This window comes from Drosophila subobscura, chromosome U, assembly GCF_008121235.1.
Source record: "Drosophila subobscura isolate 14011-0131.10 chromosome U, UCBerk_Dsub_1.0, whole genome shotgun sequence".
NCBI classification, from domain to species: Eukaryota; Metazoa; Arthropoda; class Insecta; order Diptera; family Drosophilidae; genus Drosophila; species Drosophila subobscura.
Window position 1 is genome coordinate 19,025,712 of NC_048534.1, and position 17,076 is coordinate 19,042,787.

The 17,076-nt window shown below is 51.7% G+C and overlaps 3 protein-coding genes across 4 annotated transcripts; 1 reads left to right on the plus strand and 2 right to left on the minus strand.

The window, feature by feature from the left end:
• The first annotated feature begins 158 nt into the window (after positions 1–158).
• LOC117900970 (cGMP-dependent protein kinase, isozyme 1) lies at positions 159–9,673 on the plus strand. 2 transcript variants are annotated; one of them, XM_034811553.1, is made up of 5 exons: positions 159–177; positions 7,388–7,645; positions 7,709–9,154; positions 9,226–9,411; positions 9,472–9,673. In XM_034811553.1, the coding sequence occupies exons 2-5, from the start codon at positions 7,425–7,427 to the stop codon at positions 9,632–9,634; spliced, it is 2,016 nt and encodes a 671-aa protein (XP_034667444.1). In that variant the 5' UTR covers positions 159–177; positions 7,388–7,424; the 3' UTR covers positions 9,635–9,673. The 2 variants fall into 2 exon arrangements, with proteins under 2 accessions (XP_034667444.1, XP_034667443.1); XM_034811552.1 differs by lacking the exon at positions 159–177 and adding an exon at positions 5,511–5,805 and having other exon boundaries at positions 7,272–7,645.
• On the minus strand, positions 9,674–11,455 carry LOC117900971 (xylulose kinase). The gene has a single exon (XM_034811555.1). It carries the CDS (start codon positions 11,416–11,418, stop codon positions 9,697–9,699), a length of 1,722 nt encoding a protein of 573 aa, XP_034667446.1. The 5' UTR covers positions 11,419–11,455; the 3' UTR covers positions 9,674–9,696.
• Positions 11,456–12,969: 1,514 nt separating this feature from the next.
• LOC117900618 (gustatory and odorant receptor 21a) lies at positions 12,970–14,268 on the minus strand. Its single transcript, XM_034811045.1, is given in 2 exon segments — positions 12,970–13,120; positions 13,122–14,268. Coding segments are annotated over 2 exon segments (1,158 nt in total). The 5' UTR covers positions 14,220–14,268; the 3' UTR covers positions 12,970–13,060.
• Between the last annotated feature and the right edge of the window lie 2,808 nt (positions 14,269–17,076).

Below are 17,076 nucleotides of genomic sequence, written 5' to 3' on the forward strand. Positions count from 1 at the left end.
AACTTTGTTCGACACTGCTTGTTGCATTTTTAAATAAAAGGCCGCCCCGCTGCGCACCCACACAGCCTGACCAGCAGCAGCAGCAGAGAGAGAGAGAGAGAGGACGAGAGAGAGAGAGAGAGAGAGAGAGAGAGAGAGAGAGAGTGGCAGTGGAGCTGACAGCAGCAGCAGCAGCAGGGTACACTTCCTGTCGGACACAAATCCATCTTTGTCTCCGGCTCTAATGGACGTGTTTTTGCTGCAGATAAATGTTTCCATTTGGCAGAGCATTTGCCAGTCGTTGTGGCCACGAAGGGAGGGAAAAACAATTTCCCCAATTACTGCCTAAATATTTCCATTTCATTGTATTTTTGTTTCAAGTTCCGTGTTCACTCGTGCTGCGTCCGACACGTGTTTTTCGGGTACTGGCGGCCCCTATAGCATTTCCCGTTCAAATTCGTTTGAATTCATTTATGAATTTTGCAAAAAACTAATCTGGGATGTGTCTGCAATGCCCATAAATAGGCACAGAGCTTACCAATACGCATGTGTGGGGCTTTTCTTGTTCTTTTTTGGGAGCTGTCAATTGAATTTCAGGACCAATGCCTATGCATAAAGGACGCTTGCAGCTGGCTTACAGCACAAACACTCGTACTCCAACAATTACACATGTGCGAGTGGAATTTTAGAGTTCATTTTAAGTTGTGGAGAAGTTTGTTTGCATTTGGGATTTTAATTTTTATCTGCTGATTATTTTTAAGAGCTATTAATTAGTTATGCTTATTGCTGCCATGGTGGAATAATTTCTTGCTTTTAACTTTTAATTCTTAAAATGCAATTTGCAATGGAAAAGATTTATTTTACTCAATTTTCTTGCTAATTAATGCAAGCATTTGATTGCCACTAGAAAAGTTTCTAACGAGGACTGAGGCTGCAAATTTGTTTGCCATAATTTGAGCAACAAATTTGGACTCTCAATCGATGCTTGAGTTTTGCTTCTGTTTCTGCCGCAACTTCCCTCCAACTATCTGCCCTGCACTTTGATCGGCATTTTCTCAATTATCGTTTTGTGCAGTTCTCAGTGTTCCCCCGCAGAGTGCGCTGTGAATGGACAGGTATTGTTTCCTTTTGTGCCTCTCACAGATTGTCACAGAATGGTTGAGGAGGAACTGTGACCGAGAGAGAGACAGCAGTGGACACTGTGGACTCTGGCAAACTGTACGCTAATTGACACTTGGCTACTCGACTCGGCACTGAGCCCCCTCCGATAAGATGGGGCATGAAAGGGCAAAAGTTTTTCGGCTTTCGCTTTGGTTTCCTCTTTTTTTTCCATTCTCCTTTGCATGCCCGCAGGCGTTAAGTTCTGCTGCAAATATCATTTTGTGGGCGGGGAGGGAGGCAGGATGCAGGCACTGAGCTGCGTTCATTGAGAACAAAATGTGAAACTTTTTAATTGACTTTTTCAATTACAGTTTAATTTTGTTGTAAGAAATGTTGGGGCACTGCCAATTGAAGTTTTGCCTTGGCCAAAAGAGCGTCCGAGAGAGATGCGGGACTCACTCCTCGGCTAATCTATCATTGTCCGCCGTTGAATATGTGTGTATGTGTGTGTGTGTGTGTGTGTGTGTGTGTGTGTGCTTGCAATTTGCAAAACTTCAGAAACACGCACAGGCGGCGGCAAGCGGCAGGCGGCGCACAGAGCCATCTCACAGCATCATCAACTTCTTGCCCCAAAACCCATTCATCCCCCCCTTTCAGACACTCGCAAAATCTAAATTTATCTGCAACATAAAGAAAAGTGGTGCCTGCGATAGTCGAAGCTTGGAATACACTGGAGAATGGGCAAGATTTCTGTGGCATTTCCTCTGAAGTGCTTTCGATTGTATTCCATTCTGATTACTCGATCATGGAAGCCACTCCGCCGAAGCGAGTCGCTTGTGGGCATAAATAAATGCACTCAAAAAGTCTTCCACAGAATCGTTATGCCCTCTCCTCAAAGGAGTGTACTCTGAGAGCTCCTTCCCTGGACATCGAGTGCATCCAGTGGGGAAAAAACATAGAAGGAAAACGCTCTGGAGCACAAGGCGTGGCCATGGCAGATTGCATCTTGGAAAACATTTCCTTCAAGCACTTTTTATTACGACCAAAAAAGAGAGACTGCGAGGAAAAGTGAAAAAGATTCAAAAAAAAGTTGCTGTTGGGTTCGGAGAGTATTACAGCCTCGGGAGATACATGTGTGACAGGTATGAAGAGTGCTCCAAAGAGTGCCTAACTGATGGGGCAGAGACTTGGCCACGGAAATCAGCCGCAAATATTAGCCAGCTGGAACGGAAAGGGCAGTGGAATAATTTCGCTGCCACATGGACATGATGCATTGTCTGTTAGCAGGAGGGTTATAGAGTGGTGTGGGGTGTGTGTTGCTTTTTTGTTGTGCCAAAGCAAACATGTTACATTTATCTTTCTCGGGGATAAAAGCAGACAAAAAACGAAGCACAAATAGAACAAGGGGCAAGCACAAGTAGTCGACTTGGGAGTACCTCTAAGCGAAGGAGGAAGCACTGGCACACTGTGAGTACTTATATGCCCCACAGCAGCCACGATTTACAGGGTAACAGCACAAAGGCAATAACAGAGATACGAGAGCGCTGAGAGAGCAGCGAGCAGAAACCAACAAAAGCACCGAAAATGAATGTGCAATGGTGGAGTGAGGCAGAGCCTTTAGCCAGGTGATGATGGGGTCCGGGGGTCAAGCTCTGGTCAAAGCCAAAATCGGAAGGATAATGGCAGGGCAGGGCGTATCCACCTGGCACGTTGTTCAATGTCCTCGAATTAATCCCCAGCGTACACTTTTGCACGGAACGGAACGGCATGGAATGGAACGGCATGGCATGGAATAAGGCGACGAATGTGTTTGGGCCGAGGCTCCATTTTAATTGAATAACTACACGAACGAAATGTTATGTTGTGTTGATAAGATGATAAGATACGAGAGAGCGAGAGGCCCCCAGAGAGCCGTGTGTCCTCACAAATCACAACGGAAATGAATGGCAGGGGCATTACCCTGGATTTGAAAGTAACAGCCAATAGCCCCCGCGGCTGGCAGCCTTTTGTGGCTTTGTCTTTGAATTTCCCTCGAAAATTGCGTCTGTTCAGGTTTCGTTTCTGTTGTGTATTAGTCCCGCTCCTTTCTGTTATTTTTTGTTCTATGTTGACACGTTGATACGAGGACTATCTACTATTCCCACAGACACAAATCCCCTGCTAAAGCCTTCCCCATTTACATACAGATGGTGTTCATATGTGAGCTTGTGGGGGGGGGGAACTCGTTGGCTCATAACCCTAGATTGCCACTTGATTTGTTCCTTCCTTTTTATGCACATTTGTCCCGGGCTTTATCCTCTATTGTTCCACTGTTAGCCTCCCCGTTTGCTCTGCCTTTTTTACGACCCCCCCTGCCCTGCCTGAATGCCGTGACACTTCTGGCATTGCCTTTGACAGACGGAGAGAGAGGGAGAGGGAGAGAGAGAGCAGCAAGGAATGCAGAAGGCACGGAAGCTCCAAGCTCCTGGCATCTGTAATCACCGCTGTGAAATTCTGTGACATGCGATATTTATTATGCAAATATTGGCAGCCCACAAATCCTGTTAGCCTGATTGTCTTTTCTCGGACTGAGTGATTGGCTCCGTGCACTTGTGACCATCAAACTGTGACTTCTGCTGGTTGTAGTTTCCTTTATTTTAATTGCTCTTCCTCGCTTTGCTCGTAAACTTGACTTTCTGAGCATCTCGCAATTTGTGCATTTAATGCGCGACAAACTTTTACCCCAGCCCAAAATTAGCGTCCATTAATTAAGTTGTCTTTGACGGATTGACGTTACACTCATGGCCTCCTAAGTCGCTCCACCTCTAACTCTGCTGCTGCCTGTGCTCAGTTCCTCCCAAACCTCTCCTCCGCTCTTCCCAATACCTCCACCCAAGGTAAATTTACTATAAGGTGACTTTCTCCGCTGTGGTGAGGTCCAAGCACTAATTCCCCACGCTCTCTCGACTCTCAGAGAGACAAGCGCTAGAGAGGGATAGAGATAGAGATATTGGTGAAGCGTCACCTTTTAGTAAACACACCTTGCCTTCACCTCTCACTCTGCTCTTCCCCATTCCCTTTCCTCTGCTCACTCTGCTCTTTGCCCTGTGGTTTGTGGCTGCATCCCAGGCGAGCGCGGCGGGTCATTCGAGAGGAAGAATCTCTCTTCCAGGTTGGTGGTCGCTGCAGATAATTTCCGGCGCTTGTCAAAGTTTTGAGCGTCGCTGCTGCTCCTGGCCTCGCCTCACCTCAACTCACTGTCTGACATTAATTTATCATCCACTGCCACTCCACGCGCTAAGCCTTGCTGGGGGGGTTTGGCGCTTTAATAGATCATTTGCTGCATCATTGCGCATATGCCGCGTGTTGTCCCAGCTAATCCTTCTTCTGCTTTCGACGGCTCCGCGTCTGTCTGTCTCTCTGGAAGGGCGGCAGTTGGTTGGTTGGTCACGTCGCCCCGCGTGAATCGTTCTCGCATTTTTTGCCGCACGCACGCACACACTTTCCCAGGGCCACACAAACACACACAGACACACACACAGCTACATCTCTGTCGCGGTGCACACGGCTGGCTCCTTGGCTTCACCATTAAATGTGGGCCACCGACAAGCGGAAGCCGGTGATGCCACTGCGGGGCTTTCCTTTCTGCCACTGACTCTGACTCTGCCAATGCCATTGCCTTCAGCGAAATCAGAGTCCTTGGCGTCCTTGGTGTCCTTCCCGTCGTGCGCTGCATGCTGGTTGGTGTTTTATTTTTGCCAGCTTTTAGCAGACAGCAGCGCTCGCTGCTCGACCAGTGGCTTTGGCACTATAATTCTATTATGGCCAGTAAAGGCAACTTTATGCCATCCACACGGGTTTTATGCGCTCGTCCAGGGCAAAGCAAAAAAACCAGAGAAGAACACAAGACCACAAAAATCTTTGTGGCCAGACGCGGCACCATCGCTTACCCCGTTTTAGCTTTCGTTTTTCGCTTTCTGCTGGCTAGCTGGCTGCTGGCTGCTGTCCATTTTGGCCCATTTTAATTTTCCCAAGCTCAGCGCTGTGCTGCGTGAATGTCGCGTTAGCTGTCATCATCAAATTACGAGCGGCTTTTGTGTGTATGTCGCTGTGGTTCAAGGGGTGTGGGTAAAGCAGTGCCTGCACGATCGCGTACTGCTTTGGCCAAGATGCAGGTAGATTAAGAGCAAAATAAAGCAGTGACCAGCAAGGCAAAGCAGTGCACACTTGATGGCGCACTGCTTAACCGTTATCGTAGACAGCGGGCAAGCAGAGCAGCCTCTGACCGAAACACAAATTAAATTAATATCTAAGACGCAACCCTTTCCACTCTCGCGCTCTGGGATCGCTCTCTCACTCTCTTTGCTCGTTCTCTTCAATCGTAAAATCACGCATACGCCGCGTTGATCGCCAGTCGCTGGCCGAAAGCGAAAAAAACGATTCAAAGCGCGTCGAACCACTGAACGGTACGGTACGGAACGCCACACAGTACGCGGCACGGAATCATCAACGTTAGCCGCCGTCTGAATGGGATACCCCATAGCAGCACCCTCACACAGACCTCTGACTAACCTTTTGCCGCCGTTTAATTGCTGCTGCTGCTGACCCATGGCCCGGCCGATGGATGATCGAGAGCGCGAGGCCATCGTGCAGACTCTGCACCAGGATGTGATGGCGCTCAAGGAGATGGTGCGGAATCGGGAGAGCGAGCTGGTCAAGCTGCACCGGGAAATACACAAGCTGAAGGTGAGCGAGAGGCAGCGTAGCAGAGAGTCATTCAGTCATCATCCATCGTTGTCTGTCTGCTGTATTTGGCATCGCGTTTTTGTTTGGCCTTTGCTGGCGCTGTGTTTGCTCTGATAAGGCAGACGGGGGAAAGGGCTACGGCCAGGCTGTGGTGTGGTGTGGTTGCACAGCGACAAACAATTGTGCTGGTCTCTCGCTGTGTTTTTTTCGGACTAATTTCGAATGCGCAGAGATACAAAAGTATCTGCAAATACACTACGCTTCACCCTCCCCTATCAATTGCGTCGCACATTGTTGTTATCTTTGATAGGAGGCGGAGATACTACAGAAGGCAGAGGAGCAGCAACAGCAGCAGCAGCAGCAACAGTAGTCTGCCGAGATATCAGATAGAACCCATGGCCCTACCCCACCACATAAGCAACCCAAAAGCGGGGTAGATAGATATGTACACTCGGTTTCCATCTACTTAAATTTGTACTTGAATATCGCTTGATTCTCATCTCTCTTCCGCTGCCCGCTTGAATCTCTATTTGAATTGTAAAGCAGATTTATTGAGCCAAGTGATTAGCACTTCTGGGCGAGATCTTTCGTAGAGGGGGAACACGACTTGACTTTGATTCCACACAACAAATCTCATCGCTCAAGTCACAACAAAAGCCAAAAGAGAATTGAATCAAATTGAGACTCTTTCGCTGCGCTCTCTCGGATATCTTGCGTCTCTCGAGCTGCGCCGCTAATTGCCGGATCACCACCCATCCGAGCAGCATCCAACTCAGTGCCAGCAGATCAGATCTTTGGGCTTTGCTTTGGGCAAACAAATGCCTACACAGACGGAGGGCAGCACGCGCACAGCTCGAAAAACAACACACAAAAAGAGAATCGAGCGCTTGTAGCGAAGAGCGTTTTGAAATGCTAATTTCTATGCAAATAATTTGGAAAACAATGCCAGGAGGAGGAGTGGAGGTGGAGGTGGTGGAGGCACAGCCACAGGCCAATGCCAATGCGGCTTATCTTGTTTGCCCTTGCGCCCCGAGAGAGACAGAGAGAAGGAGCGGTGGAACCTGGCCCAGCGGCGCCTCGGACTTGGGCTTTTATCTATGCGCGCTAGGTTCTTTTTTGGGTCACTGATTTCAGGTTTTTTGCATTCTATTTGCGGACTATGATAAGGACAACAAACACGCAGCCGAACCCCAGTCCAAAGCAACATCACGCACCCACTTGTGGCACAGATGGAAACGCTTCCCCCATGCCAGCATTTCAGTTGTCATTTATGGCGCCCTGCCTGTCGGCGGCCCATTTGTTCCATTGATTCGTAGCACGTGAATGCCACACAGCCACTCCGCTGCCTAATTGGGGGTAGGGGCAGCATCACGCGTTGATTCCGGGCATTGATTGGGCCACTCAATTGGCTTGAGACTGGGACTGGTAATTGATTAGTCAAACGCTTTCCAATTTGTCGCCTGCAGAGCGTGCTCCAGCAGACCACCAACCATCTGAATGTCACCCGAAGCGAGCGACAGCAGCAGTCACCCACGAAGACAAAGCTCTACTCGCTGCCGGAGCAGTGTGGCGAGGTGAGCAGCAGCCATGTGAATGCACATTTGTGCACCTCCTGCGGCATGGTGCTGCCCAGCAATCCAGAGTTTGCCATGGAGGCGCTGTCTCTAGGTCCAGCTACAGACACAGAAGCGGGAGGTACAGGAGCGGCTGCTGCGCCTGAGCTGCGCCCGAAGCCCGCGCCAGCGGCCATCAAGAAGCAGGGCGTCTCCGCCGAGAGCTGCGTGCAGTCCATGCAGCAGTCCTACAGCGCACCAATACCCAAATACGAAAAGGATTTCAGGTGAGTCACAGATTCTCCCTCATTTCCGAGCGCCACTCAATCCTGCACTCCCTTTTCTTGCAGCGCCAAGCAGCAGATCAAGGATGCCATCATGGACAATGATTTCCTCAAGAACATCGACGCCTCGCAGGTGCGCGAGCTGGTGGATTCCATGTACTCCAAGAGCATAGCCGCGGGCGAGTTTGTCATACGCGAGGGCGAGGTGGGTGCCCATCTGTACGTCTCGGCTGAAGGGGAGTTTGCGGTGATGCAGAATGGCAAAGTGCTGGACAAGATGGGGCCGGGCAAGGCCTTTGGGGAGCTGGCGATACTCTACAACTGCACGCGCACCGCCTCCATCCGCGTGCTGAGCGAATCTCGCGTGTGGGTGCTGGATCGGCGCGTCTTCCAGCAGATTATGATGCGCACGGGCCTGCAGCGGATCGAGAACAGCGTCAATTTCCTGCGCTCGGTGCCGCTGCTGCGGAATCTCAGCGATGAGCTGCTGGCCAAGATCGCCGACGTCCTCGAGCTGGAGTTCTATGCCGCCGGCACGTACATCATACGCCAGGGCACCGCCGGCGACAGTTTCTTTCTCATCTCGCAGGGCAATGTGCGCGTGACCCAAAAGCTGACGCCCAATGCGCTGGAGGAGACGGAACTGAGGACACTCGCCCGCGGCGATTACTTCGGGGAACAGGCGCTCATCAACGAGGACAAGCGAACGGCGAATATCATCGCGCTGTCGCCGGGCGTCGAGTGCCTCTCGCTGGACCGTGACTCGTTCAAGCGGCTGATCGGGGATCTGTGTGAGCTGAAGGAGAAGGACTATGGCGACGAGAGCCGCATGCTTGCCATGAAGGCGGCCGCCCACAGCGATGAGGCGGCGCTCGGCGCACAGGCGCAGCAGCAGGAGTTTCCCGATCTGCGACTCACGGATCTCGAGGTGGTCAGCACACTGGGCATTGGTGGCTTTGGACGCGTGGAGCTGGTGAAGGCGCACCATCAGGGCCGCGTGGACACGTTCGCGTTGAAGTGCCTGAAGAAGCGGCACATTGTGGACACCAAGCAGGAGGAGCACATCTTCAGCGAGCGCCACATCATGCTCAGCTCCCACTGTCCCTTCATCTGCCGGCTGCACCGCACCTTCCGCGACGAGAAGTATGTCTACATGCTGCTGGAAGCGTGCATGGGCGGTGAGATCTGGACCATGCTGCGCGATCGCGGCTCGTTCGAGGACAATGCCGCGCAGTTCATCATTGGCTGTGTGCTGCAGGCGTTCGAGTATCTGCACGCGCGCGGCATCATCTATCGCGATCTGAAGCCCGAGAACCTAATGCTGGACGAGCGCGGCTACGTGAAGCTGGTGGACTTTGGCTTTGCCAAGCACATTGGCACCAGTGCCAAGACGTGGACATTCTGCGGCACGCCCGAGTACGTGGCGCCCGAGATTATCCTCAACAAGGGCCACGATCGTGCCGTGGACTACTGGGCGCTGGGCATACTCATCCACGAGCTGCTGAATGGAACGTGAGTTTTGGCTGGAAGTTTGTTTAAAGTTTATTTTGTGGCTTATCTTTGGGTTCTCCTGCGCTTTGCAGTCCTCCGTTTAGCGCCTCGGATCCCATGCAGACGTACAATCTCATTCTCAAGGGCATTGACATGATTGACTTCCCGAAGCACATCTCCCGCTGGGCCGTGCAGCTCATTAAGCGCCTCTGCCGCGATGTGCCCTCGGAGCGCTTGGGCTACCAAACGGGCGGCATACAGGACATCAAGAAGCACAAGTGAGTGGCGAAAGTTACTGCCAAGTTCCTTCAACTTTAAGCTAATGTTCGCTCCTGCAGATGGTTCCTTGGCTTTGACTGGGATGGGCTGGCCAGCCAGCTGCTCATACCGCCCTTTGTGCGGCCCATTGCCCATGCCACGGATGTGCGCTACTTCGATCGTTTTCCCTGCGATCCCAACGAGCCGCCGGACGAGCTCTCCGGCTGGGATGCCGACTTCTAGCTTAAGCCACACTCTGTTGATGTTTGCCATTAAAAGTTTAGTTGGTAGTGGTCGGACTCTTGTCACGTCTCCATGACTATGCGACTGTCGTGTATGCTGGTGCTGGCCGCCAGCAGCTGGCACATGTTCATGCAGCGCACGATGAGCGGCGCGTAGATGGCCTCACAGCCGGGCTGGGGCTGGGCCACGAGCCGCAGATCCCTGGGCAGCTGCCGGAAGAACTCGCCAAAGCTCTGCTTGGTCGGACGGCTCCTGCGGCAGCGGCGACAGCTGCAGCTGGCCTCGCGGTGCTCGTAGAAGGCGTAACGGGCGCGATAGGCGCAGCCCAGGAGGCACGGTCCGGGGCCAAGCTTCTCGTAGACGGGGGCATTGAAGACATCGGCCACGATCTGCAGAATGCTGCGATTATTCGAGTCAGCGCCCGCCATCACGATCATGGTCTTGGGCCCGAACTGGAAGCCCAAATCCTGCGCTATGGCGCGATGATGCATCATCTGGCCCTCGATCAGAGCGCGCGCCTCCGTCTCTGGATGGTCGAACTCCTCGATGCCGAGCAGCGCCTCTTGGGATCTGGCATTCAGGCGCGATTCCCAACGCAGCGTGCCCTTGGCCTGGGGTATGAGCTCTCTCTCGATGAAGTGCAGCGCCACGTTGCCGCCGTTGCCCATGGGCGTGGAGTCGAGCATCGCATTGAAGCGTTCCCAGTCGCCGTCGACCAGCTCGTCGCACAAGTCCTGCCGCGCATCCGAACCGTTGCGAAAGCACAGCAGCGCGAGGTACTCGTTGGGAATGGTGGGGTGACACAGCACGTGGCCCTCGTCCAGTTTGTGACACTCTTCGCCCAGATGCACCAGCATGGTGTCGCTGATGTCCAGCGAGAGCACCAGCACATCCTTCTCCAGCAGCATGCCCACGTATCGTGAATGGGCGATGCCAATGGCCGGCAGCACCATGCAGTCGGGCCGGAAGTTCCAGCGCTTCACGTAGTAGTCGGCCACACGGCCCTGCAGACGCGTCGAGGCGATGGGCTGCATCAAGCGACGGCCCAGGCCGGGCGCACACGCCTCCAGGCACTTCTCGGACCACTTGCGGCGGTTGATGTCCAGCAGATTCATGCCCGAACCGTCGCAAAACTCAATGGAGGCCACGCCGCCCACCAGCAGCGAGGAGAGGAAGCTGCTCACCAGCGATATCCGCGGCGTGCGCTCGTAGTGCTCGGGGCACTGCTGGTAGACCTTGCGTATCTGTGGCCCCGTGAACCGTGCATAGGCACGTGAGCCCGTGATGGCTGCCAGTTCAACAGGGCCGCCTAGCTCCTGCTCCATCTCGAAGGCCTGCGTGCGCGCCGATCCGTCCATCCAGATGGGCGTGCGCGTCAGCTCGAAGGCGGCAGCGTTGAGCTGCTCGTGGAGCCGCAGTATCGGATTGAGATTGCACAAACGCCGCAGTCCAATGTCCGACCAGAAGACGCAGCCATGCTGCTGGCCCGCTCCCCCGATGGCCACCACCGAGTGCAGATCCGCGCCCTGCCCGCTGAGGCAGTTCAGCAGCATGTCCAACGCCTTGACCCACATGACGGGATTGGCGAGACTCTCGCCGGGCTTCGCATCGGTGAGGACGCCCCCCGAGGTCTTGAACTCTGGCAGATCCACGTCGTAGTTGATTTTGGCCTCAAACGTGACCTTCATTTGCGCATCCAAAATCACGGCCCTGCAACGCTGCGTGCCCAGCTGGATGCCCAGGTAGGTGTTGCAGCTGTAGTCCTGCTTGCGTCGATGGCACATTTTCCATACAAAAAACTGAGAATTTAGAATAGAAATCAAATAATTTGAGTGACAATACAAATATTTGGCAAGAGATCGCCTCAAAGATCTGCTCGTGTACTCCATGGCCACCAGGGATCCACAAATTCTCCTCGACAAAGCCGCAATGTTGCTTTGTGCATTTTAAGTAATTATTTCGCTTCTTCCTCAATCATTATTTCTACGCGCTTTGTTTTGTTTGTCGTTAGTGATGATAGTTTGAGCCGATAGTCACGAAACTACGCAAATGTGCTGAAAAGCGCAAAAATATAATGAGCGGTTCCGATTAATCGCAACTTCTTGCCATCACTATGCAAGCAAAGAACTGAGCAACGACGCATAATGTGTACCGCAATTCTTTTCTTTCTGTTTACATCTCTCGTTCTCTTTACAGCTGAAGGAAAGACAGAGATAGCACTAGACGCAAGGGACCCACAGCGATGCATTTGTCTTATAGCTTTTAGCTTTAAATTTAGCTTTAAATTACAATAAAATCTCTAAATCCATAACATGTATTTTTCGGGTGTTCATTTACAGCTTTTATGTATATTTTGGCTAGTTTTCTGAATCTAGCTTTTTGGTTTGTTTTTGTTGCACCTTCTGTGGTTATGTTAGTGTTAGTTTATCTGCGTTCATATGTCGCGAATTTTGTTGTTGCAAATGTGACAGCGGCTGGACGGGCTTCTTCAAAGGCAAACCCTTTGAACACTCGATCGAGTCATTGTGCTGCACCCAATGTGCCGGTGTTGCTCTCCTCCTGGCGCACTAGGCTGTCCCGATCCGCATGGGGCTTCCATCGATTGGCTCAAGATGGTCCAGGCTGCTCGTTGTCTGAACTTCAATCGGTGTTCGCTCAAATTAAAAATTGAAAATGCACCTCGAAATTGGCACTTTCTCTGCACTTTCTCTGCACTTCCTCGCCTGGCAATTGCTCGGCTGGCGCGGCTTCAGCCACAGATTCATCAACTAAGGGAGAACACCGAAAGGAGGCACTTTGCATTAGCGATCTGCCTCATATTTTATTTTATTTTTTTTTTTGATATTTCATCGCTACTGCGAAATTGGTTGGTCGCAGAGATGAGTCCGCATTGACCAGGTACTTCAGTTTTGTGTGGAATATTATAAAAAAGTTACTGAAAATTTTGAACTCAAAAACGAGTTGTTTGCCGAACGAACACTAGTAATAGAATGTCATATTTTATTTGGAGACTTACCAGTGGGATGTGCATTTCGATAGCTTTGTTGCCCGAGTAGTGTTCCAATAAATCGCCTTCCAACGAACACCACAAAATACTGATTACAGCTAAAATCAGAGTTAGAATTTTTTGAATTGTGTCAAAACTTTTTAGACGGCAAATCGAATGGCCTACTAGATTTTCCCAGCAACCGCGAACCACATGGAAGTACTCAAACCCACTCAATTCTGTTTCCCACGCTTCAGTGCCATTTTTCGTTTATTTGCTGCTTAAAAGTAAGTTTTTGCTGGGAGATCTCTATGCAGCCTGCGATTGTGTGCGCCGCTGCTCGGTGATCTTGAACTGCAGCAGCACCACCAGATACGTGGCCATAAATGTGATGTTGGTGGTGATGAGCTCCCGATTGATGTTCGCATAGCCGTCGAGATTCATGATGGGCGGATTCTTGTTGATGGCCACCAGCAGCATCTCGACCTCCTTCTGTGTGGCCGCGTCCACCGATGTCAGATTGATGTTGAGCAACTTGGTCTGAAAGTCCAGCCCGACCTTGCGCGAGGCGTAGTGCGCCTCATTGCAGATGATGTACAGCAGACCCATGCAGTAGAAGACGATGACGAAGAGGCCCACCTCCTTGTAGGTGGCGCCATGGTCGAGGATCTCGCTGATGCTGCCGTAGGTGGCGATGATCGTGGTGAAGAAGATGACGAGGCAGTACATGCCGTACATGTTCGAGTAGGCACGTCCCAGCTGCTGCATCATGTGACTGAGATCCACCCACAAATGGCGATATTCCGTCAGCTTCTGGGCGGGCTTCTCGCCCCGAATGGTCGTCTGCAGTGCGTCGGAGAGCGCGCGACTGGCGGTGCCAAAGGCATTGCAGTTGATGTACCACAGGCTGCAGAAGCAGTTCAGCATCGCAATGATGGGATAGTAGGCGAAGGTGTACCACAGCCGAAAGTCCGGCTGCAGGAAGTACTGCGAGAGATTGATGGCAATGCTGAGCACCCACGAGAAGATGCACAGCGACCAGGTCAGCGGATACAGATTGGGGAACACAATCGGGCTGCCCGTTGTCTTGAAGAACTTGTACTGATAGTTGGTCCACATATTCTTGAAAATGGCCACCTGGGGCCCATGCCGCCAGCTGGCCACCGGCAGCAGAAAGTTCGTGAACAGCAAACTGATGAAGATCACATTGTAGATGGCCTCGTCGAAGCGTTTGTCCGGGCTGGTGACGAATTTCTTGACACGCTCCCGCAGCACCAGCACCACCACCGTCGTCTGGCAGCTGTAGATGAAAATGGCCCACATGACCTGCTTGGAGCCCCAGGAGTAGCCCGTCCTGGGCAGATTCTTCACTGGTGGATTGCGGTGGATGGGCATCACGCCCATGATCTGGAACAGCACCAGCAGACTCTTGGTGGTCTGATAGAACGAATCGTGCCTGTCCAGCTCCAGCGGATCGTCCACCGTCTCCTCTTTGCGCACATAAACCTCATCCATGGCATCGCCGCGTGCCATGAGCTTCAGCTTCTCGCGGTAGCGCATCTCATCCTCGAGGAACTGCCGCTGATTCGGATTCAGCATGGGCGCCACCTTTGACGGTGGCGACAAGCCGCGACTGACGGCCCAGAATGACATGATGAACGGTCGCTGGACAGCGGTTTGGTCTACGCTTTTATAGACCCCCAACCCGGGCAGAAGGCAAGAAGTCCTTGCTATTGACTTTCGATTGAAAGGCAAACAAACACAAAGGAAACGCCCGTAGGCGTTGCCTCTCCATTAAATATGCCCAAGAGCCAGGATATGAGGCTTCGAGGGTCACAATCCACACAGCAGGACACACACCACACACACACAGAGCTGTCCATCGAGCTGTTTGTTGTGGTCATCCAGATGTGGGGCAAGCGTTTTGCTGACACCGCCAACGAATGGGTAAGACCCCGACCTACAGCAGAGCGAGGGCTGGGCTGGGTGCTTGGGTGCCCGTCCAGAAGGTACATAAAATGCGCTTAATTTGCCGGAAATGAAAGTTTAACGATGTGTAAATGCTTACGAATGCCGATAGAGGCTCGCACTAATGACCAATAAAAATGTGCCACCCATGGACCCATCGGGTGTCCGCTGTCCGCTGTCCGTTGTGCACTGTCCGTTGTCCGTTGTGCCCTGTCCAGTAGTTGCTTGTGTTTGGGCCTGACTTTTGATCTATTTCTGCCTCAGAGATATTAAAGGCCCAACAACATCAATGACTGGCTCTTAAGGCGCTTAAAGTCCCGAATCCAGCGGACAGTTTCATGGCAATGGCAATGACAGCGTTCCGTTTGGGATAAGCCTGAACTCTTGTCGGCAGGCAGCAAATCTGCCCTCGAGAATTCGAGGAATTTCGAGCATCCTTTTCCATGAGCAAGGCTGGAGCAAGCCAACTGTTGCCGACCTTTGGCAGCCTCTACCCAGCCGCTGCAAGTGGCTGTTGGTTGTTGGTTGAAAACTCATTTTCATTGCACATAGTTTGGGGCGAAAAACTCTGTTCGCTTAATGCGAAAACTTTCAAGACAAACGACGAGGCGGGAGTGCATAAATAAAGTGTTTAGCTTGTTTTTTATGTGCCCCATCCTGCATCCTTTCGTGTGACATAATTGCAGCCAGCAAAGAGCTGGATAAAGGCAAGAGCTCGCATGTGGCTGTGGCTGTGGATGTGGAACTATAAAAATCGCTGGCACTGCACCATCCTTTGATGCGGCTTAAAGAGCCTGTGGAGCAGCCGGGGCCGGGATTTGCTTTTTACACGGGATTTTGATTTTGCTCTTGTGCAGTACGTGCCTGCCGACTGCTGATGCTGCTCCAACTGCTGCTCCTTCCCCTCCATTGGGTGTCACTGGCACAAAACGAACGATGATTCTCCCTCGCTCATGGCCGCTGGCTGTCAGCCGCGTGGCGGCCTTGCAGCAGCAGCAGCAGAACAAGTTACATTTCGATTTCCTTTCCGAATAAACCCAGTCCCTGGAGTCCTACACTTGCCACACTTGCCACACTCCCACTCTGGCGAGTCTCCCTGCCATCCATCACGGCACAGACTACATAATGCAAGTGTCTTGTGCGAAATCTGTCGTGGCACAAAAAGGATGGAAAATGTGACGAAGATTCACTTCTTGCAAGAAAAACTTTTATTAATATCATGTTGGAGGGGCTTTGAAGTCAGCCCAAAAATGGCTTTTAGATTGGCTGCGAGGAGGAACCACCCAGGAAGAGGCTTCGAGGAGTAACTTCCTAGGAAGAGGCAGGCTCAGTGGTGCTGGCTTCAGTGGTGCTGCTGGCTTCAGTGGTGCTGCTGCTTCCCGCTTCAGTGCTGCTGCTGGCCTCAGTCGTTGTGCTGTTGCCATTGCATGGCCGAGTGCCATTTGGTGGCAGACCCCATTGTGGTCGTCGTCCTCCGCCCTGTTGCGCTGGACCCTGCGGTCTGCCTTGTGGTCTGCCCAGTGCCCGTCCCTGTCCCTGTCCCTGTCCTCTCTGGTGACGCCTGCCCTGAGCAGCTGCCACAGCAACCAAGGCAAAGAGCACAATCAAGATGTAGAAACGCATATTCAGTGTTGTTTTCTGTGTTGTTTTCAAGTTCAAAGTGTAAGTGAGACTGTGATCAATTTCATTGCCAGTGGAGCTCTTTTATACCTTACCTTTGGCCAGCACGAGAAATCTTTTGCTCGGAGAACAGCTGCTGCTGGTGTGACGTTGCGCAGTTCAAATAAACGTCAGGTGTAATTTGGAAAGACCCCGCAGATAAACGGCGTCCGCAGACTTCTTCTGACTGTCATTCATTTTATTTGCTGCTTTTCATCTGCGTCATCGATGCCGCAGCTGCTGCTTGATATGTTTTCAATGGCTCCGAGGGGGGGAGGTCTCTGACTGCCCCCGCTTTCAGTTTCTGCTTTCTGCTTTCTGTTGATATTTATGTTTGTCTATTTGTATGGTTGTGGGGGTTTTTCTAGCTAATGGAAACTATTCCATTCGATTCCCAGTTCTGGGCTGGCTGGCTGATTGAATTCCGGCTGGTGGTAAACCCATCAGGGCAGCCAGCGGATGCAATTTATGAGTCTCTGTCCCTCTCCCTCTCCCTCACTGGTCGAAGGACCAATATATAAATGTTAATTTAATTTGCCATGGTCTAATGTAAACACACAGACTCCGAGTGGGCGAGAGAGATAGAAATTTGGATTGCACTCTGGATAATGCAATTAAATATTAATCATGCGCCTGCGGCCAGTTTGCAGGATATGTAGGCATATGTTCTGTGCATGCTCAATGCATCCTGCATCCTGCATCCACAGTTACAGCACAGCATCGCCAAATTAGCAAATTGAACATAAATTGACTAATTAGTGCTAAAAGCAAGTGGCTATGGCCCAATGTTTGCTGCGGCCCAACAACAGAACTCCTTCCACTGCAAACT

Excerpts from the sequence above, each read along its gene's own strand:
- LOC117900971 (XM_034811555.1), bottom strand. The coding sequence starts at position 11,418 with ATGTGCCATCGACGCAAGCAGGACTACAGCTGCAACACCTACCTGGGC.
- LOC117900970 (XM_034811552.1), top strand. The coding sequence starts at position 5,668 with ATGGCCCGGCCGATGGATGATCGAGAGCGCGAGGCCATCGTGCAGACT. Across the intron at positions 5,806-7,271 it reads GGGAAATACACAAGCTGAAG|AGCGTGCTCCAGCAGACCAC; the intron begins GTGAGCGAGAGG and ends TGTCGCCTGCAG. Across the intron at positions 7,646-7,708 it reads AAATACGAAAAGGATTTCAG|CGCCAAGCAGCAGATCAAGG; the intron begins GTGAGTCACAGA and ends CTTTTCTTGCAG.